General features: G+C 38.9%; 1 protein-coding gene across 5 annotated transcripts in view; it reads right to left on the minus strand.

Moving 5' to 3' along the window:
* Positions 1 to 3,126: 3,126 nt before the first annotated feature.
* PICALM (phosphatidylinositol binding clathrin assembly protein) overlaps positions 3,127 to 23,620 on the minus strand; it is a 66,716-nt gene continuing 46,222 nt past the window's right edge. Inside the window, exons 14-24 of one of the 5 annotated variants that reach the window (XM_058835537.1) lie at positions 22,811 to 22,884; positions 22,401 to 22,491; positions 19,914 to 20,021; positions 18,917 to 19,048; positions 18,797 to 18,827; positions 17,883 to 17,982; positions 16,103 to 16,126; positions 13,997 to 14,056; positions 11,618 to 11,722; positions 5,489 to 5,591; positions 3,127 to 4,580 (exon numbers count right to left, since the gene is read on the minus strand). In XM_058835537.1, coding sequence (XP_058691520.1) covers positions 5,499 to 5,591; positions 11,618 to 11,722; positions 13,997 to 14,056; positions 16,103 to 16,126; positions 17,883 to 17,982; positions 18,797 to 18,827; positions 18,917 to 19,048; positions 19,914 to 20,021; positions 22,401 to 22,491; positions 22,811 to 22,884 — 818 coding nt within the window. In that variant the 3' untranslated portion in view covers positions 3,127 to 4,580; positions 5,489 to 5,498. The remainder of the gene's footprint in view (positions 4,581 to 5,488; positions 5,592 to 11,617; positions 11,723 to 13,996; positions 14,057 to 16,102; positions 16,127 to 17,882; positions 17,983 to 18,796; positions 18,828 to 18,916; positions 19,049 to 19,913; positions 20,022 to 22,400; positions 22,492 to 22,810; positions 22,885 to 23,620) is intronic. The other 4 variants (XM_058835507.1, XM_058835515.1, XM_058835522.1 and 1 more) reach the window with 4 other exon arrangements.

A 23,620-nucleotide genomic window follows, 5' to 3' on the forward strand; every position in this document is an offset into this window, starting at 1 on the left:
ACACTCTGCTTCTGTGGGCTAAAAGGAGTTTGCCAGAATAAGGTCAAGGCAGAAGCTAAGGGACTGAAAAGTTACACTGTAGTGACAAGCACAGAACAGAGAACCTATTGGTGTTAGCATCTTTAGCCACTGATGTTTTGCAGCTGGATCTTCCTCCAAAAAAAGGCTTTTCCTTGGATTTTGAATCAACTGTGAAAGTAAGGATGCTTTTTGCAATACTACATTTCAGAGCTCGTGTTCTGCAGTCTCCCACAAACATCATATTGTTTTAGGACATGACATGGCAACAAGGTGCCAACAACTGTTCTCATATGTGGACAACTGAACACTGAGCCATGCTGAAAACTGGGATTTAAAATGGTACTGGATCTTTAGTCCTCACTTTAGCTCACATAGTGATTAAAGTAAAACAAGAAGCTAAAATTGTATCAAATACTGCTTTTCTAAAAAAACCCCAGTACCTGGGCAATTGCTGTAGCTGGCACAGGGAAGTTCAGCAGTTGCTGCCAAGAACAAAACAGAGATCCATGCGATGAAAATAAACCCAAGACCCCAGTGCTCCTTGTGTACTGCAGCTGCCGGATATCCAAAGCACTCCGTACCCACTATCACCTCACAGAAATTTAAGCAAGTTGGCTCTTCGTTCCAAGGCTTTTTGATCTTTGCTTCAGGGAATTTCATCATCAGAGAAGCAAGAAAAGAATTAAATGTGTTTTACTCACTCCTAGACTGATCTGTTATCTTGGGAGGCCATCTCCCATAGTATTACTCAACCTTCAGGTACACAAAGGTGCTGAGTAGGTGGTAGCAATGTTACACCTTCAGGGAACCTGCCCAGGGTCATCTCCTCACTCATTCTCCTGATCCAGCCAGGATGCCGCTGAACAATCAGCTAAGTCCCTCTGCTCTCCAGTTTAACCTTGGAAAACAGCAGCATCTCACAGATTTTTCTTGTTGGGCAAACTCAGTGGAAGACGTCAAGCCTGCTTCTGCTCTCTCCACTGTGGTGTGAGAGCGCCAAAGGCCAAGTTGAGAGATTGACAACAGGCCAAGGAGAAAGCTCTTGTTCAGTTTACATATGCTGCCATTAGCACTGCTCTTTTGTTTGTATTCAGCACGTTTTTTCACTGCCCCTCACATTATCTTGTCAATCTTCTGCTCCCATCAGCATTTACTATCATTCCCAGTGTTTTTAGCACTTAATTCTCATTTCTCTGTCACAATCTTTATCTCAATTATGTCATGGCCTTTAAGCTGCAATTCATTTATGTTGCTACAAAATTTGTGTCAGGCTCTGGCAATGGGTACTTTTTGTCTAATGAAAGATGCAGGGTTTCACCCTCTCCCTTGTTCTTGCTGAAGGGCTGTTTGGCAGCTGGGAACAGCTGGCAGTTGTCTGAATGGAACCTCTGATGTCACAAAGTCATGCAAAGACAGACTTAAAACATGTCCTGAGGTACCAGTTCAGTTTAGTTTGTGACTTTGAAATGAAGAGAAACAGCAAAGGAATTTAGATCTGTCTTCAGATGAAGACTACATCTGTGCTGTTAGAAAACTCAGTTAGGAGCTGTTCAAGTTCTTGTTCTGGCAAGAGTAATTGTCTCAAGAGGTAAATCCAGGTTTTTTTCATTATATAATTCACTGATTTAAAAACAAAAATAAAAATATTGTGGTTATTCTGACACATCAGTTCCCTACAAAAAGCTTTAAGAACCACATACCTTGAACAAAGCACTCCATCATCTTCTGCTTGCTAAGGGCCAGCAGCTTCCTTACACAGTTTGTTCCTGTAAATTAAGTAGCCTTTCAACTCAATTCTGAAGAGAACCAGGTTTTCACAACCCCCTATTATTGAAAAGTGCCAGTAATTAAAAAACAAAATGTGTCTGTGTGCTGCACTTTTTAAATTAAGCTAAACTGAGTGTTATTTCAGTGATACTGAAAGCAAACACTTACTGGGAACAAAGCAAATGAGAAAATACTACTCAGGGAAATTCTCAAGCCAGTTTGTTTCCAAAGAGTAAACCAAAGAGCGAGGGTTTTTAGCAAGGCCTTCAGCAAGAAAACCTAATTTGCACAGCAGCTGTTTCAAGGAACACAGAGCAATAACAAGTGAGCAGTAAAGGGTAACAGGAGTTCAGCATCCCTGCAGAGGACACGGGTTTGGGTGTTCACAATTCTTTGGCGCTTTCATGATTTGCAGCCTTTAGTCCACAGCCACAGAAAGAGCCCAAGGGATCACAGCGATCTAGGAACACAGATGTATCCTCAGCCAAAAGCCTCAAGTTAGACTCTGCAGAGAGCACCACAGATCTAAAAAGAAGGTTGGCATCTGTTTTATCATAACCCAGCTCATCAGGCTGTGGAGGAGGACGAAGGTCTGCCTTCTTCCTTCACACAAGGTCTGGGCTGTATTTCAGAACAATCTGTACCCTGGTAGTTACGGATGTAGCTAAGAGGTCACAGATGTGCACCTTTTATCCAGCTGCCCCCCAATTCAAACAATTCACCTTTTTTATATTCTAACCACAAGCAAACCTGAGTTGCTTTCTGCACCGTCCCACATTGAAAGCCTCAGTGGTAGGAAGGTAAAATTTAGTAGATGTGTATGAAACTCCCCAGATCTGGGTGTGTATTACATACTCTGTAATAGGTTCAGGGATTTTTTATTCATGCTTTGAGAAAGAAATTTTAAATCTATTGACCTGTACTGCTCAGTTTATGATATCCTGGCCTCCAGGACAAGCTTCAGGTCATTGTGAGGAGGAAAGTTCCACTTCTACCAACTCTTCCTGTGTCTAATTACAGAAGATGGTCTCAGCAAACTGTTTATAGCTTTTTCCAGCACTACCTTCTGCTGGAAGATTAGGGAAAATAATTATAATTTTTGGCGACATATTTATGCTTCTTGCTCATTGTACAGTTATAAACAGTACAAGTTTATTGCCATGAATATTTTGGAAAAACTAGAGGATGGTGAAATATAATGTTAGGTCAGGAAGAAGGAGACACCTTGTTACCGGAACACTGAGGCTGGCTGTGACACCAGCCCGGGCAAGAGGCTGCATGGATCACGTCAGCCCCAGGTTCAGAGCGCTGCACTTCCTGCAATACAATATGCACGTATGAAATACATTTGGTATTTTATTAAGTAAACAAAGCAATTATCAGTGCACATTTTAAGCAGCAAAAAGAAAAGAACCTCAGACTTTCATACCGTAACAAAAGTTCTGTGGAAGCTGCATTTTATTTGAAAATCCACCCATTTTTGCTAACATACATTTTAATATTTTAAACAAAAATAGAATCTGCAGAGACAATGCAGCAAGTATGCTTAATTCATGTACAGAATTGCTTTCGTATCATTGACTATCCTTCTGAAGGCCCCACTCCACCCAAAAGTTATGATGTATTTACACAAAGCACCGATCAACAGCGCTACTTCCTCGTGAACTAAATACCCACTAAACATATGTAAGGAAGCTACTTCCCCTTTTTTACTTTTAAAAGGTACATGATCATAAACATGGCACGAGCCAAATGAAAAGGCTTTCCCCCCCCCCAACACACAACACCTCAATTTATTTTTTTTACAGAAAAGAAGGAAAGTCTTAAAAGTGAAAGCAATTCCTCACATTCATCTTGGAAAGGCCTTATAATGTCAAATGTAAAAATAATGACATGCCAAGCACAAAGCAATAAAGTTCCTTCCCGATGCACTAATGCTGAATTAAAAATGTAGTGCTTCTTCTAGTCAGTTAACTGTTCCCTTGCAAAATCCTAGGCACAGAATTGACTATAAGGATTAATGCGTTTTACAGCTCTTCCCTAATTCCCATATATACTGAGAATTCATGAGATTCAGACCTTTAAAATATTTAGTGCTCTGTATGTCAGCTGAAAAGCATTCTGAATCAGATTCATTCTTTGTGGATAAAAATCAGACATACTGTATACATCCATACTCATTTTCATAAGGAGGTTTTTCTTGATACAATATTAATGTTAAATTGATAATCATAAATAAATACAAACAATAATACATAAGGAATGTCTACTGCAAACTGAATATATAATTTTTAAAAAAAGTTAATTTCCATTACTGCTGTGCCTACATTTGTGAGGACTGAAGAAAAGGTAACTGCAGAATTAAGAGTTAGGATTCAACCCTCCCTTGCCCAGAGTCTTGTTTCGAGTTACGGTAAAGGACACATCTCCAATCCAGACAGCATTTCCAAACACCAATATCAATTTCCAGAATAAAGGCTTCCATTCATACGTTACCAATTAAGGATATTATTAGAAGCTGAGAGTATTGACGTGTTAGTCACCAGGACAAAAATAGATCTTGGTCTTAATTCACGGCAATTCTTGGCTTTGTGTTGTGTACTGATATCTTCTTATCGAGGTGTCCCAGCTTCCTTCATTGGTCTTCATCATTTCACTGCATCACTTAATGGAAGAGGAGAGTTTGAGAGACTGAAGTTCATTTTTTTCCTGGAACTGGGAGTTTACTGCTGAGCACATCTTTTTGGAAACGTTCCTTTCTCTTCCATCTAACACAGTTACATAAACTGAATCTGGAAAGATGAAAAACCCTGGGGTTAACATGCAACAGAAGTAGGACTTCACTCTAAACCTCTTTTCTTCAAAAATTTCCATTCTTCTGATGCCTAAGCTACCCCATGATCTGAAGTTCTGAACAGAAATAAAATATTTTAAAAAATCAGGGCCAGGAAACAACCAAAAGCCATCAGGATGTTCTTCCAACGACACCAGCCTTTGGAATAGCTCTGCATTAAAAATAAAACCCAACTAGTTATCCATGCAATATTGTCACCAGCGGCAGCATAACACAGACCAACACCATTATGAAGAGAACTCAGGGTCATTTTTCATGTTGAATCAGAGGATGTGCACGAAGAAAAGCAGCTGCTGTGTGCAATAAGCCTACTCTCTCTTTATACTGTGTATTCTTGAATTTCTTTTTCATGTTTTCACTCATTTTACTATTTAACTCCCACCTGTTCCTGACTGGTCAAAAACAACGCAACTCCTCCACTGCAGCTCTGTACCAAAATGGATCCCTGGCACATGCGAAACAAGCATCTCCTCCTGCACGAAAGGAACTTTCTGGTCAAGCCACGGGGAAGTGCACAAGCACTCTGCCAGCAGCACTCAGGGCTCTGCTGCTAATGGGCAACTCTGAACATTCTCCTGATGAGATGGTAAATAACCAGGGAGCACCAGTTCCTTCCACCTAAAGGCAGCAAGTACCACATGAGCTGGTTTTATTTCCAATCAACCTCTAAACTGCTGAAGTTAAATACATAGAGTTTCCAAATCACTTCCACAGTGCTTCCAACTCAACAAGATTTGGTTTTATTTCCTTCAGAAACAGTTCTAGCCATGTAAATAAAACCTGAATTAGAACTATTTTTGTTTCATATCACAAACACCAGCATCTCCCCAGAATAACGGACAATACCTAAGTTGTTCTACAAGAAATCCTGGAGAGAGAGCTCTGCAAAGGGATCCTTTCCTGAGGCTCTGTGAGGACTCTGACTGGAAGGGCTGGATGCTGCAGACAGCTAGTAAGAAAGACGACAGAGAAAGGGAAAGAAAAAGAAAACAAGGTCTCAGAATGACAGAATATGAAAGCTGAACGTGTAATGAAAGGACAAGGGGAGGTTAAGAGGCAAACTTGGCAGAAGTCAACTATTAAAACAAGGTGTTTGGTCATATGGAAAACAAGCCTCTTCAAAGGTTGGTGTAATGCATAAACAAGCTGGACATGACCCTCCAGAAAGGAAATACCAGTGGCATTTCCCAAACAAGCAGATAACCTCAACACTTTCACAGCAGTTTTCTTCAAAAGAAGATAACAAAACATTCAGCCTGACTCCTGTGAAACAGGTTAGTCCTCTCCCTGCTTTACTGGGAAAACTACAGCCTGGCAGGGAGAGATGATGCTGGGGTCTGGCCAGAGCATGGCAGCTTTCCAGATGGTTTCTCCAGAAGGAATAGCTCTCAGCATCTTCTCTTGTCAAAATAGGATGCGTATAAAAAAAGAGTGGATAGCAGAGAATAGATAATTCTCAGTTTGGGACCTAGAAGGAGAACAGGATATATTCTGTGAGTAGGAGGAAAAAAGAAATAAAAAAAAAGGAAACAGGATGACAGTTTCAACTGCTACTGTGGCCATGTTAGGTGAGAACTGAAGACTGTGACTGATAGTCTGCACACTCAAAAACTGCATCCTACAGTTGTGTACCTAAAGCATCACACCACAGACTCATATAAAGCACATAATTTAGGTGGGTAATATTGGCATTCCAACTGCTGCTGCTGGGAAGGACCAATAATCTGCAGGCTGTACTTGCAGGAGTATCTGCTATTTGTTCATTTATTTTTCCTTCTGTGTTAGTACTTTTCCTGTTATAAATAGTGTTTCATTAAATCCTATTTGCCCTCCCCCTGGGTAGAACATGCATGTTTTTGCAGTTACAAATCAAAGTCAGCATCCTCCAATTTGGGTTCCTCACTGGAACAGTTTGTTCAGAATCGAGTCACTTGCACTCTGTGTCCATGGCAAACAACACTGCATGAAGACCTTTTCCTTTGGAAATGCCAGGGACCCGCCAACCTATGCATGACAGGGAATCTGCTTATGGGAATTGCTTGCAGAAGTGCTCCGAGTGCAAATATTGCCATTGCGCATTTAAATTTTTCACATGAACGTCTATCTCGGAAACCACATGAGCAGAAGGACTTCCTTCAGGATCAGTACGTGCTTGATCTGCATTGGAATCTTCATCTCCTCCTGAAACCCCACTCACAATGGGGCACTCAGATCCAGTCACCACAAGTAAATTACGGAAAGTCATGAAACAGAATGGGAAATGCTTAAGAAGCAGTCTCAGGATGTCAGAATTTCCCTCTTAAACTTGTTTTTTCCCTTTGGAAAGCCATAGGCAGACTAGTGATATGGTCCAATAGAGTCCTAACCTCAGCAAGAATGCCTGTTGCCACTTTCAGGAGACATTCTTCCTCTTCATGGTCAAATGCCTTGAAGTCACACACTAAAACTTCTATCAAACTGAGCTGGGAAATCTCCAACCCATATCAAGTCCAAAGTAGCATCCCAGTTTGAAAGCAGTGTGGAAGACTGGTAGGTTAGAGTCACTTGTGCAACATCAGCACGAAACCAGACACAGGGGATATTTCAGGAAGCCTGTTCAGGTTAAAATCTGAAGTAAAAACCTGACAATGCCATTACCTAGATGCCATAATTAAATTCAGACAAGACACAACATCTTGCAGTAAATACACTTTTTAACAAGATTCCTCTAATTATTGAAAAGGAGGTCTAAAAAAATATATATATAGATACATGGAAAGTATAGTTAGACAGTTTCCTACATTGCACCTCTTCAGATTACTGTTCATAAATAGGTCTGAAAACCAGAACCACTCTCAGCAGTTTCTAAGGATAAGCATTTAAAACAACAGCACTGGCCACCAGTTTCTCTAGTGCTGATCTAACTGGAGCTGTGGATTTAGTGCTCCCACTGCCCAGAGCTGGTGTGATGTGAAATGCACCACACCATGCTGCTCAGACAGCTTAGTCACACCTCCAGCATCAGCCTTCACTTCTCACTGCCTCCAACCAAGACAAAGCTCCCTGGAGTCCCAGTAAAACTTAAGAACCTGTCCATAAGCAAACACTGGGCTGATTGCCATCATTAGCTACATTTCAGTTTCCCATGAAACAAGTCTGTCAAGCTGTTTTAGCATATATTTTAGGGGTAATGTGCCAAAGCAAGCATCTTTAAGGTCTACTTTCCGGCATAAGGCTGTCCTGAACTACATACCCTGTTCTTACACTTTCAAACAGGCTTCAACAAAAAAACCCCACACCCAGCCAAAAAACAACCACAAAACTCATCCATCAAACCAACTTAGTCATTTGCACATTTACCTGTTCTCCATCACCCAGGTGGTCACTCCTGCTACTTGCCATGTACAACTGGCTGTGTTAACAACTGCAGTGTTACAATCTACATAGATGTTGGCATTAGGTGGAGTGATTTCTTTATTCTATTTAAATCTTAAACCTTGCACTACCCATCTCCTTCCCCCTCCTAAGGCGATGTCCTTCTGGGGACAATCACACCAGAACATGTGACATGTGAAGGCACATGGATTTGTCCTAACTGTATCATTTTATATTGACCAACACACCACCATTGTTGGTTTATCAGCCCAGCCCTGCTGCTGCACATTGTGACACTTGTGATGGGCAGACACATTCCAGCCCTGTACATCAGTCAGATCTGGCTTGTCTGGAACATTTGGCATTTGCTGTACTGTATCACATCTACCATCCCTCTGCTGGAGCCACTGATTCAGCCTGCTCTCTCCTCAGACACACACACACACACTTCCCCCTCACCAGCCACAAGGTCATCAAACAGCTCCAACCGTTCTCACTGTTCTGGGCTAGCACAATATAATAGTTTGCAGTGGGTAATGCCCACTATTTTATCATGATGAAAACTTTTCTTTCTCAGACAGGAAATACAGCAAGATAAATATTTTCAAAGAAAAATTACACACCTTTCAAAACTATGAATGCCTTATGCACTCAGATTTTTGAAGATGTGACTTCTAGTTTTGTTCTCAATTATTTCAAATTATTTTACCCTTAAAAACCAAACTACCCTTGCTTTTGACTGCAACAATTAGGAAAAAAGTTGCGAGCATGTAAAGAGAACACTTGGAAGAGAAGCAAAATAGGTATGCCTAGAGATAGAAAAAAACTTATTTATTAAAACCAATCCTTGAGAGTATCAAGTTATAAACAACAGATTAATTTACACAGAAACTGCACAACATTAAGATGCCTATCTTCCCAGTGTGTTCTCCGCTCACTACAACTTGGCAATAAAATTTTTGGCATCAATTTCATATCTGCCATCATGCTTTTAAGTATCTTCAGCTTTCTTTACTGTAGACAACACCCAAGATCTATTAGGAGACTGGAGGTGGTATAATCTGGTGCTTTAAAAGTAAATATGAAAAACAATTTGGTTTTTGGCAGTGATGATGCCATGGAAGAAAACCAGTATTAGAATAATGGTGTTTGTAGTGATCCATGTGGGCAGTTGGAGCCTGTGCCCTTCAGATAACCATTATTTATTCTTTAAGATTTGTTTACTGACCCCCTAGAACACACATTTCTATTTCTTTTACTTTCCTTTTTCTATTTCTGGCACAATGAAAGCATTAACTAAACTGAAACTGTGAAATACACTCTCAGAAGAGCCTCAAGACTCAGCACACAGTAAAGTCAGCATGATAATAGTGTAATTCCCCTCCATAGCTATACATTAATATACTCTGCTGTGTATGGGGAAGCTCTCACATGCAGCCCTTGTTTCATTTAAGATGCTTTACTCATGTCAGGTATCTAAAAACTCAACAACTTCCAGCAACACAGACTGTGTGTCTCAGGGAAAACCCTTCTTGGTCACAGCAAACGCCGACTCAAAGGGTGTGTTTTCAATGAAATTAATTCTCACAGGAGCCAAACATTGTCAGATAAGAGAATTAATATAGCTCCACACACCTTACTTGTGACTAATTCCTCTTTCTCCTGTTCTGACAGTCAGTTGGGATTCAACCTAGGCCACGCCCTGCAATGTCAAATGAAGCAGAAAGGCTCACTGAGCTATTCAGACCCATCTACCTGTTCATAACTGAATCAGGCAGATAGGCAGGTTTGTTTTATTTTTTAAGGATGACTTCAATTTTTATTTTTTTCATGTAGAGAAAACTCCTATCCTTGAGGATTCTTTTACTTGGTCAATATTTAAAAACTGTCAAACACTATTTGTCCTCTTGAAATGGTATAAAACCCATGTGAAAAATACCAAACCACTTAAGTGACAGTGAAGGTGCAAAGCAGCCCTCCAAAGTCCAAGAAAAAGCCAGCTGAGAACTGCATTTCTAGCTAAGGAAATCTAACAGCATCCCTTTCACATAAGGCATTTAAATAGATATCTAGAAAAAACCCTATCCACAAGGCTGTATTTTGAAGAAGACAATGGGCATACAGACCACTGGCACCACACAGCAGAACCTTTCTTATTAAAGGATCAGACTGAGGCACTGGAGGCTTCACTTGAGGCTCTTTTTATTTCCAGCTTACTGCTGAATTCTCTTCCCTCCACAGTCCAGTCCCAAACACTGCAGTTACACCAACCTATACCTAGGTGAAGTTATACATGAATACTTTTAAATAGTCATCTATAGAGACAGAACTCTTTATAGTAAGATCAAAATACAGGCACAATATATTTCACTTTTCTAACAGAAATCTGATGTACAGAGTGAACTTAGAAAAAGAAACATCTGATAGGTGAGTCAAACCACATTTAATCCCGGAGCTTCAGTCTGCCAGCTAAACTTGGCTCTGCTTTTAACTGCAGTTCACAAACACAAAGCCTTAATGACCTCAGAATTTTCCAAGAATAGTATAAAAGTGGTCAGGGTTACCTATCCCCTCTTCCTCCTACTTTTTAAAATATTTTTCCTACTGTAAAAAAGCCCATCTCTTAAGATGCCTATTGGGATATAAAAGTGAGTTCAGACAGAAGATTTCCCAGTGACAGACATTTATAAAACAAACAGTAAAACAAACCAATAACAGGCACATATTCAACCCCAGCATTGATGCAGTCAGTTCAGAGTGGCCCTTCGGCACACTCATTCCAGTAGGTTAGGTAATCAGTCTGGACACAACACATCCTGAAAAAGGGGTAACAGGGCATTTAAGGAGTACTCCATCTAAGGTAGCACTTAACAGGGAAAGGCCGGGTAGACGGTCAGTATTGCTATTGCACATCTTCACTGTGCTGCAAATGCAGTCTCCTGCAAAGCCATGGAAGAACACAAAACCCAGTGGAGACCACCATGGTTAAATCTAGATAGACACACCATGTGCCTCCCACTGAGATGGTTAGGAACTACTGAGTGGTGCGTTGAGGTTTCACCAAGTTTGATTCCACAATTTTTTCAAACCCATCTAATGCAGTCATGGACATAAAAGGCTACACACACCCTGTTTGGCCCCTGCAAAATGGTGTGATACAAACACATGCCTTGCACCTTAGGTAAATTATAATCTAATACTTTGAAGTGTAACAGGGGAAAGAACAGTGACACATACTTCGGAAAAAGCTGTAATAGCCAATCTCACAAGGCCACACACTCTGAGAATAAAGCAGCATGGGATATCACTTTGGGGAAAAAGCTCATCTTCAGCTAAAAGCACAGGCATCAGCTTTTCCTATTTGTCACTGTCACATTCCCAGAAAAACAGTGCCTGAAAAAAACCTACTGTCTTTGCTTTGGTAACACAAAGTTGCTGCTGTCAACATGGATACCAGCAGATAGGAAGCAAGCTTCCCATGAACCACTGGGCTAATGCAATAATTTGCCCAAATAAGAGATATTAGTTATATCTATGTATAAAATTAACATATTAAATATACTTCTAAAGAAACTGCCTCGTGTAATTCATTCCCAGCACCAATAATTTGAATATACACACCTGTGCTCCTGGTACAGGGCCAAAGGGGTTTGGTGGTCTCATGACTGGCTGACTGTATATCAAAGTTGGCTGTGTCATTACTGGTATGCCTCCCATCTGTGATGGCTGAAAAAACCCAGACAGAATGAAATCACACACAGCATTAACACATTGCAAGTATTTAAGGAGATAAAGGAAAATGGCAAATGGGGGAAAAGTCTTGGTCATGTTTTACATATGCAGCCATGTGAGATCCTTCTACAATAGTATGCAAATACAGGTTACCAGAAAGAAACATTAGAGCCTTTCCAAGGAATTTTCTCAGTAACAACTGAGCCCATTCAATCTCTTGCTGCAAAGATCTGAAGCACTAAGAGCACTTGTTAGACAAGCATTTAAACTGGTCCTTCTGCTCCCAAACACAAGGTCTGACAGCACTGCCTTGATTGCCTCTGAAAGCACAAGCACAGTTTTGCAGGGACCAGTGCAGTGCTGACAGAGTTCAGGACAAAATTGAAAACTGAGAGCTGTACATGCTATTAATAATAAGTCAATATGCATTCAGAGTCCAAGTGTTACCAACACTCCAGCTGAGCCAAATTACGAGTTTAATGTGTATTAATTGTCTTACAAGTCAGGTTATATTTATCACAGATGCCCATCTCTGGCACCGCTTTTGGCATTCCCCTCAGGCTCGGGTTGACAGCCAGCAGCAGTCCTACTGAAGCAATCCCCATTCCAAGCAGCTTTTCCCTAATTCTGGTGGTGGTGGTACTCCTCCTCCAACCAGCTGTATGGGCAATCACAGAGTGAACCCATTCAATAAACTGACCCTAATGAAAACACCCTATAAAAAAATGCAAGAACAACCAAACAACTGCTGGCCCAAGACACAGGAAGCAGCAGCCAGGGAATGCCCAGGCACAGTGCTAGGGCACTAAGCCAGCTGCCTGTCCCAGCATGCTTGCAACATATGGGAACATAAGGGAAAAGCCTGCACTTAGACAGGACCATCTTCAGAATTCTGGTCCCCACTACTGCTTTTATGAAAAACTAAAAGGTTTTAGAGCAAGGGTTATAAATTGAGTTAACATTTCAGAGATTCCTCATGGTAAATGTCCTGAGTAAAGTCTGAACAAGCCAGGGAAGATTTCAGGGTGTGCTATGGAACACACTGGTCATTTGTAACAGCCCACCTCACATGTTTGAACAAGCAGTAGCAACTCAGGGTAACAGAGTTATGGCTCCTTAGTTCCAGTTTCCATTTCACATTGGCATTTAAACTCCACAATTAAACATAAAACAACAACATAACATAACAAGCAAGATTACTTCTCGTACACTATATATGTTACCTTTCCCTGCTGCTGACTCAAAATAACTATTAAAATGCTGCTGGTACCATAAGAGCAAAGTTCTACAGATCAAGTTTGAATCCACCCTAATGTTAGTTTAACCATAAGAGCTTTGATCAAGAATATGTTCATGGATGGTAATGGGTAATGACATGAAAGACGATACTCTCCCAAGAGGCCCTCAAGAACACAGCTGGCCACTTCTGCAGTTCACTTACTGAGTGCATACAAGTTATAAGCCATTAAACTAATTTGGTTATATGGTGAAACATTTAACTTATATTTTTGTCCTTTAATCTGTGAGGCATTTAATAGAATAGCTGCCTGAAGGAAGTTTTCATGCCTTTTATTCACCCAAGAAAGCTGTGCTGCATCAAAATCATACTGAAAAATGGTAAGGCATATAACTTCAGAAATATTTTAAAATTTAAGGGAAGAACAAACATTTTCAGAGCAAAAAGAAGGAAGGTCAGGTTTATGTCAAAAGCCTTGAGGCACTGGTGTGTCACCAACAGATGCAACTATCAGCCAAAACCACACCATACTGAAGTGTCACAATTTTGTAACATTAATCATCACAGATACTTGCTCCCAACCTCAGCAGAAGGTATTTAAGGAAGGCTTCACTTCATCAAGAAAGTATTTCTGTTCTGAAAGCAGCTATTTATATTGACACGATATTTCTATTTATATTTATATTGACAGTTATTTCTATGCCAATAAAGACCACCAAGAACAAACACTGTGTTAATTTTCACAAAATCACAGAATGGTTTGGGTTGGAAGGGACCTTAAACATGATCTAGCTCCATTTTCAGAAGTTTATGAATAAAACAAATGAAGTAAGGAAGGGCAGACTTAATTTCAGACAAACAGAATGTAAGTTTCAGAAAACCAGAAGTTAATAATTTGGTGAGGAATAAATGAATGGGAGTTGAAATTCAGTCTTCAGTAGAATAGTTCAGGAAAACAAGAGCTACCAAACTATAAGCAATCAAACAATATATAGCATCTGCCTGGTTGGAGTTGTAGGAATTCCACTCACCATCATGTAGCCCATCATTCCTGTTGGTGTTGTGGCAGGATAGGCCATTACAGGGGGTGCCTGGTGTGAGAAAGAGTGGTGAACTGAGAGGAGAAGAGATCAGCTGCATATTCCACGACATTGCTTTCTAAGGATCAACTGCAGCACTGAGCTTATTATGAACATAGCAAAGAATAAATAGGATTTGCAGTCTGGTGTTAAGAGTGTATCCTAATTATTTCAAATGGAATAGAATACCTCAGCTAAAGTTTCTGGGCCATTTTGGCAAATTTCTAATAATGTATTTGCTTTTTCCATGTAAGGATTCTGGCTGTTTGAACTACACTGCAAGTACCACTCTCTCAACATCCTGTTTAGAGAACACAGCACAAGACTCAGAGAAGTTTAAGAGAAAATATGAAGCAGAAGCACTTTTTAATCCCATGAAGTATATACTTGTATTTCAGTATCTAAAGTAATGGTACACACGGAGTCTGAAGAGAGAATTTGAAAGACTGAAAGATCAAATTACCATTGCTTCTGCTGACGCTTACAAGAATTCTCTTTAGCCAGGATGGACACTCTATGGGGATTCTCCCAGCAGGCTTTGATATAAATTAGACTCTCACAGGAATAGCCAGTTTGCATTCCCTCTTTCTCACTCACTGCATTCATTTAGCAAGACATGCTAAAAGTCCTCTTAGTACTTGACTACATTTAATACTTGGATACATCTATATTAGCCTGATGTGCTCACGGTACTTTTATGAAAGTACAGTACAATTGCTGTCAACAGGCAAAAACTGGGTGAATTTGTTTTGTAAACAGCTTGGCAATATATATGTAGAAAAACAGCTGATAACTCTTAGAAATATAGAGACAGTTCTTCATGTCTTAGCCAAATTCTTTATTCTACAGTTTATTATCCACCTTCTAAACTAGTATTGACTATTACAAGGACAAAAAAGTTGGAATTTTTTTTTCAGACTAAACTGGTGCTTACAGATATTCAGATAACTTGCTGTCTTTATCCACTCCACCCCCTTATAGTCTTCCCTTTTAGACAAAAAACCAGTAATTTTCATGCTTTTGCTGTGGGGATTTCTATTCAAGATAAACACCATAAGCATTTATTGGTACACAGACATTACTGCTACAGAAAAGAGGGAAATAATAAACTATTAATATATAATATTAATATTTAATTAATACTGGATTAATTAAAGCAGAAAAATTGTTTCATGAAGAATAGGGCATCAGAAAAGCTGCTTCTGAATTCAGTTCTAAAGTATCAGCTGCTTTTTCTTACATAGTAGAGCCAGTGCAATTGGCGTTTCAATTGCCATGAGAACAGATAGAAAATCATCTGGACAGCATCTTTGCCACGTATTTCAAACAGCGGGCACAGCTATCCTAAAAATAACAACTTCTTTTTTGTTTTGCTTGTGTACACACACCTACACAAACATGCTGAATAAACTTATTGTTGAGTGCTCAAATATGGACCTACCACCCTTTAGTTACAGAGCTACCCTGGCATAAAAACAGAATACAGGGAAAGACCAATATTACTGTTGACATAAAGAAAGAAGTCCTTTGAAATGAAAGCCTGCATTCCTCAGACAGTGAGCACAGGTTATTTCTTGCCCTCTGTAAACTATCTGCATTAATTTTCTTTTTTTTCATACGAGCATTCATGACATATTGGTCTCTCCCCACTTAAAAAAAAAAATCAAGATCTACCATAAATGTGGATCAAGTGCCACGTATAACAGAAGCCTGTGAGGTTTCATGCAGTTATTCAAACACAATATTTTTATCATCATTCAGAATTCACCAAATGCATTAAAGGCAGCACAGACACACATCCCAGCTCTCTGGCAGCAGATGGTACAGTTTAAAGCAAGGAAAAATAATCTTGGTATTTCCCATGCCATCATTTGATTCAAGAGCCTGCACACCACCTATGAAGTTTGTGTATGCTAGGAAAAGCTCAATTTTTGGCACACCAAAGATTTTCAAATGAGAAATGTGTAAATAGCGAGGAGGTTATGAGATTCTGCAACAGCAGTGGTTAATATCAGCATGCCAGTCGATTGCAAAAAGGCTGTGGGTTGTTTCACTTACGTATTGTGGAAAATGCATGCCATTCTGTATTTCCCAGGGAGAACAATTACATAATGCAATAACACTGGATTAGAAGCAAATACTTACACAACAGAATATACACAGATAGCATTTTAGTTCACAAATACATTAAATGTTTACTCCAACACATTCTTGTAATTCAAGTCATTCACTGAGACAGCACACCTGTGATACTATCTTTGGTATTACTCTTGACATTGGTTTGCATAGTCCATTTATTTGGTATATGCCTTTTTCACCAAAGATTTTCAAAAGCATATTTATTTAGCAAGCAGCAGCAACTCCACAATAAAGGGACCAGCAGAGGAAAACAAAGCTTTTTTTTTTTTTCCCCTCACATTATTTCTTTTTCAAGTTTCTTATGTCTGTAGAACAGTTTCACAGGAAGTGTCTCAACAGTATCTCTCAATAATAAAAGCTGTTAAACGTAATGACTTATCATCACAAGATGCAGATAAAAGACATGAGTTATTAAACAGATTTAAGCACACAGGTAAACTCTAACCACCAGTCATTAATGCAGGTAAGTAGTTACAATTCCTTCAATATCTACACACCCTCCAGTAAGATCCCCAAACATATTTCTCCCTAAAAAAAAAATGAAGTGATTTGATAGGGAACACCTGGTAGGGAAGAGATGGCAGATCCCGGGAGATAAGTTCTAGCTTTCCAAATCCACAATCCTGAATTACTACACTGTGGATTCAACCTTCCCTAGTCACATTCAGATGTAATAAATCCTTGGGGGCAGTTTACCTGTTCTGTCCGTGTATAGCTCTCCAGGTCATTGGTGAAAGGGTGAGTGGGATTCACATGCAAAAAATATTCTGTGAACACTGTGAAAACTACTTCTGTAAAGTCTTAACGTGTAATTAAAAGCCCTCCCTCTACACTGCTACCCCAAAATCCTTGCCAGTATTACCTGTTAAAATAGACATGAACTTGCTCACCAAAACTGACATGGATTAAAAGCAACTGCACACACTGGGGCAGGAAAGCAGCAGTTACACACATTAAGAAAGCTGTAGCCACAGACACCTCTCCAAGTATCAGCGGGGCCAGTTCCCACCCCAGAGCAGGCCAAGTTACAATGTAATGATGTGTGACCTATAAGAACACCTGAAGGCCACTTTCAAACTTTGCACACTGCAAAGTGCCTTCTCACTCCTTGGAATTCAGAGTTTTACGTCATAAACCCATAGAATGGTTTGGGTTGGAAAGTACTTTGATGATCACCTAGTTTCAACCCCCCTGCTGTGGGGCAGGGACATCTTCCACTAGACCAGGCTGCTCAAAGCCCCATCCAGCCTGGCTTTGAACACTTCCAGGGATTGGGGCATCCACAGTTTCCCTAGGAAACCTGTGCCAGAGCCTCACCACCCATGCAGTAAAGAATTTCTTCCTAGTATTTAATTTAAACCTGACCTCTGTCAGTTCACAGCCATTGCCCCTTGTCCTGTTTCTACATGCACTTGGAAAGTCCATTGACTGAAACCCAGAGACCACTACCTCCCATGAGAGAGGCTGCTCAAACACTACTGAAGTTCGTGCTAAACCTGCACATCACATCACAAACTATTTACTAGAATAACACAGCCAAGAAAAACAAATCCCAGTAGTTCACAGCTCCAACTAATTACCTCTTCAATTTTCTAATACCCTTTTACTGCAACTATAGACCATTTTCAAATTCACCCATTATACATCACCCTGCAGATCTAAATCTAAACTCACTATTTTAAAATGAGCATTTGCTTACCAACGTTGGAGCGTTCCACGCAGTGGTAGGTGCAATCTTGGGTTGCCAGTTGGAACCACCTGTTAGTTTCTTTTCACCTGGCTGAGTCCAGTTTACATCACTTCAAATAAATTTTTTAAAAAATTGTTAGAAAACATTAGACTTTCTAATAAAACTTTCTCAGGTAAACACCATTTCCACTTGGAAATGAGGCTTATTTTATTAATGAAACTCATTTAGCAAAAGGGTTGATCAAGAATTTTGTGACAATATGCTTTAGCTTGGAAGAGTAGAAGATGTTCAGCATGAATCCCCTCAGCATCTCAGTCAAGTTGTCCAGAATAGGTAAATTCATGTATCTGACTCAAGTCAAGACATTTGAGTTAGATTTCAAGACAGCATATTAGATTTATGAATGATTTCAGAGTTGGCACAGATGGTTCCAATAAACTTGAAATTTGCCAATCCCATTTCTCAACTTTGCTGCTAGAGTAGATGCTTGCTACCCTCAAATACACACACCCCACTTAAGAATTCACCTTGTCTAAAGGTCAGCCTCAAGACTGAGGTTGCAGTTTCACAATATTTAAAACCGCTCTGCTCTCACTCAGATCATACCAAGTATTTAAGGAGTGCTATGACTACCTGCAACAACTACAAAGAAACATTTTGATGAACTAATTTTTTTAATATACCTAAAGTCTGAAAGGAATCAGAGGACAACTTGCCTGCTGCTATCATTGTCACTGCCATTCAGTCCACAGTCACCTTCCAATAGCTCTCAACAATTCATTACACCTTGTACAAGAAGTACAGTCCCACATGTGCTCTGAAGGATAACATTATGTTGGCATGCACAGGTTTCAAGATGTACATTCATGAAAATTTATTATCATGAAAATCCAAATGCTCAACTTCTGATTAAGCATACTTACTTTTTAGTAGTTCCATTTCCAATGCCCAAATCTGTTACAAAGGAGAAAAAGAGACTACTGAAATTCTGTTTGTTTAAAAGAAATCAGTAAGTATTTACATCTTAGTGGTTCCATACTTACTGCCTACAAGATTGGCTAAAGATGAATCCAGATCATCTGACACTAATTTATTAGGCGGTACTTTGGCAACTGGAAGACTCTGGTTTTGAGAGGCCACTGTTGGTTTTAGGAGACCACCTAGTTCATCAAAGCCTTGGAATGAGAAACATAAGTGATTTGAATCACAGACCTCCTACAAATGTCATGACATCCAATTAAACAGACAGCAAGGTTAACAAAATGGCTAAAATACCAAATTTAACCTAGTGTTGCTGCTCTATACAAGAGGGACAAAAGTTACACCTTTTGATAAAAAAAATATTTACTATGGAAATAAGATTCCACTTCAGTGGTTTAGCCTATGGGACAACTTTACATGGAATGGATTCATCGTGACAGTAAAGCAGGCAAAACGTAAAACAAAGAAAAAATATATAGTGTTCCAATCTTACAAAAACATGTATTTGCTTTAGCAAATCAAATACAAAAAAAATTCCAATGTCAAGAGCCTAATGCAAAAGATCAGAAAATATCTACTTTCCAGATGCTCGAACAGAAAGAGCACTATGACTTCAATCCAAATTGTGTATTAACTGATTGTTTTCTGAAGCCATCTTAATGTCAAAAGAAAAGGCAAAGGAGTGTCAAAACCATGTTGGAGATGCATAAAATGAAGATGAAAGTTCACCTCTCCCAACCAAACTGTACAAACACAAATTTAATTTCAGCTGACAAGCATATAAAAATTAAGGTTGTTCACTGTGTGAAGTTTTAATGTACAAAATATTTAAGTGAGGGAAATCGGTGTTAACATTTCAGCAGAGCGTAGAAATAGTCTGTAAAGAAAAATTATTTTATTAATGCTGTTAATTATTGACCTTTTAAAATCAGTTTTCTTTTCTTCATCTGAAACTCTGTCCTAGTAGTATAAGTCAATACATATTAAGAGATTTATACCTCAAAAGTAAAATAAATTAAAGGAAAGGACATACATAATTTATTTTAGCAAGTGTCTTACCACCAGAATCTGGGACAACATTAGAAGATTTGTTTCCAAACACAGACTCAAAGTCAACATTAAGGCCAGCTGATGGCTGTGGTTGAGCAACAGGAGATGGAGTGAACCCTGTGCGAAAAAAAAGAAAGAAATTGTATGTTTTTATACAGCATTTCTCACAAATCCACCTTTATGCTAGACAAGTCAAATAAATATTTCAGCACTGCAGAAAGACTAGGAATACCTCAAAAGCCCAGATTACACTCTGACACCAAGCACTTCATTTGGTCTTTATTTGAAGTTACTCCTCCAAAGAAAGATTTGGTCTCAAAAGCTGAACAGACAAGGCCGTAAGACACTCCCCTGCAACAGCTTAATCTCTAGATACCTTCCTTATTCTTTTACCATATGCTAACAATAAAATTACTGAGGAAAAAGACACCATGCTTCTCCAGAAAAAGAAGCTGGCTAGTGATGAACATGTTTCAAGTTTTGCACATTTTGCAGCTGACCATGTTTTGCAGTCAAATTTCTAGAAATTATGGCAAGATATAGGGAGTACAGTCATATTTCAACTCCTAGTGCTGTCTAAACTTACTTCATTTATCTTCCATGTATCTGTAGTTTTCCACAATTACACAATTTTTTTTTTTAACACTGAAAATTTACTGCAGCATGAAGCATTGCATATGATGTTCAGCATTAACTGATAGTTTAGTTAAAAAAAAGAAGGTAGTAGCCATTTTTTTGTAGTATTTTTTAATGTTATATATGATCGCAAGCACATGCATGTGCATCACAGAAGTATTCAGGCAATAACAGAAGTAATTATTGCTTTATATGAAAAGCACCAAAAAAAAAGAAAAAAAACCACCTTGAAAATTAGCTCTTCTGGTTTCTAACAAAAAGTATGATATGGACAAATGAAAGGATTACAACTATGTCAGCAATAAAACACTGCAGTGGGTAGAAATAACTGCCAAAGAACACTTCTTGGATTTCATTTCGCTTGCTGGGACAGCACCTCATTTCAATCTTACTGTTTTTCTAAAATAAGTCACATTTTGCCTAAAAAAATTAATAACTACAGGATGTTATTCTAAGAACGTAAATTTCACAGAAAAAAACCCCAAATTCAGATTACCTGCTTCTCTTTATCTTAAGGAACACAAGACTCCTAACTCCATTAATAAAACTTAGACAACGTAGTTTTCATTAAAAATAAATCTAAGTAAACTGCATACAGCAAAACATGGGAAGCAGTAATGTGGGAAAAGAAAGAGTAAATAATCAACAAACCAAAATGAGTATCTTTATGACATGTATACCATCAAGTTGTAACAAGCCATTTCAGAGACTCTGAACTGCAGATAGGAATTCCTTTGATGGGATGTCCTGCAACTCTTAAAACCGTGCCTGTACCAATAAAAAACTTGACTTACAATAGCTCATATTTTGCTTTAGCAATCAGCCTCAACCAAAACAAGCTGCTCTCACATTTTAGATGTTTCAAGCTTTATGAAACTAAGATGATGAGACCATCTCCAAGACAAAACAACATGAAGGATTCTTTTGAATAAGCCCCTGAGAAAGATCAAATCCTACTCTTGTTATCAACCAACTCAGGGCATTTTGTTTAACAGGGATATTTTGAGAGGTGCAAAGGCAAAGGTCAGTATTTTTAAAGGAACTTCTCTGAGCATCAAGATTTGACAGAAACGAATAATCCTGCTTTTTTAATAAGGAACAAAGGGAACAGAGTAAATTGTAGTATTTAATCTTTTGTTAAATGATGTTCACTGATTTTTACGCAAGGATACTAAACCAAAATGTGACTTTATGGGATTTTTAATAACTAAGCCTTCCACAAACCATTTACCGAAGATATTCCTAAGCCTTGCACTGCAGCAATGTTTACACACCCTGCTCAACCTGGTCTGGACAGATTATAACCTGTCACAGCCTACAGTCTCTCTAGCAACTATCAGGATGGCGTTCCAGAATCACTACCAATTTGGGGTTACTACACAGATGTGACACAGCTGCACAAATGATTAGCCAGTACTTTAATGCAGCACAGACCTTCTCCTGCTCTGCTGAAAAGCTTAACACTAGTTTAGTGCACTGTTTAAGAGTAATATATCAACAAAATTGCCGTAAGCAGCATGAACATCCCAATCCCTTTACCTTAAAAACAATGAGGTAGAGCAAGATGAAAGCTACTTATAAACATGCATGTCTTTTGTGTGGTTTGTAGCAACAAGTAAACTAAGAGAGATCCTGAAATGGGGAGATACTCATTTCATGTTTAGACTAAACAAGTCTTAGTTTGGCACAAACTGAAAAAGTACACACCATTTGTGACCACACACCTGGCACAAGCACATGAATAATAGTGGGAGCCACTATAACAAGGCACTTCTGTAGTCAGTAACATGCCTACTAGTTCTAGGCACACAACACATTCAAATTTCTGTGTGTGTGATAAGGCTGTATCCCATTACCTACCTCCAAATAGACCAGCTACAGAAGAAGGCTCATTGCGGAAATGAGAAGCGTTAGGATAAGCTTGAGGACCACAAAAAGAATCTGATAAGGAGTATCACACAAGAGAGAAAGCCAGGAAAGGAGAAGAGGGAGAGTTACAGAAAGAGAACCAAGATACGCTGTTTATCTGCTATTCAAAACTTTAATTTCACATCACTCTATAAATCCACATATAGTCTAATAACATAGAACCAATGGAATGAAATCAATACACATCAGACAGACAGTAAGAAACATATTTACACAATCTCTAACACAAAAGGGGAAAGCACAATTTCAAAGGAACAGCTATATAAGGAACAATTTTTTTTTCCAATCAAATGCCATGTTTTACACCCTTGGAGGAGATGAGTGTAAAAGCTTCAAGGCATTTTTCTTATACCTGAAGTATATTCATATTTGGTTGCCACAAAAGGATTTAGTTGAGTAAATGGATTGTAATGATCTAAAGAACCAGAAAGAGTTATTTTAAACCCACATTCACATTATCATAGTGCCTTGATTGTGCTACAGCTAAAACTGCATCTACCTGTCCCATATCAATCTGTCAGGAGGCCACTCTCTGGTTCTAGATACATCCTTAGAGCATGAGACACTGGAAGGGAATGGAATGTATCAATGCCATCCATTTCCAGTGACTTCAGAGCTCTCATGTAATAAATATCACAAAGACCAGAAAGCACCACAAAAACCCACCAGGGTCCTTGTTCACAACTCTGCATTGCTGCAACTTTTTGTGTGTTAGACAGAACAAGTTAGACAGAGGAAACTAATCTGACTAAATAATCATCCTACTAAAAAACCAGCTGTACTTCAAATAACCATTCTACATTTGCATGAGCCATGAAAATTTAATTGAAGCACAGAAAAGACAGATTAAAACATAGCAATACTAACTAAAAGTATTTTACATATATTTAAAGATATATTTCTCTTGCTTGCTTTGTCTTTCCAATGAAGACAGACAGGCTACGAAACTAGTTAGTTAAGCTGACAAAGTATAGGTAGTATGAATACCTTTAAAGACATAATCCCTTTGTTTTACCTCTGTTAACAAGTACCAGAGGTATTAAAAAACTCTTTGTTCTAATAGTCTGCATTTTTCTTTCATCAATTCTAGTGAGGTTCAACCAGCATAAATACAGCCCATGGTGTACAACTGCCTTTAAACTTGCTTTGTT

Source organism: Poecile atricapillus, chromosome 1 (assembly GCF_030490865.1).
Source record: "Poecile atricapillus isolate bPoeAtr1 chromosome 1, bPoeAtr1.hap1, whole genome shotgun sequence".
Taxonomy (NCBI): Eukaryota; Metazoa; Chordata; class Aves; order Passeriformes; family Paridae; genus Poecile; species Poecile atricapillus.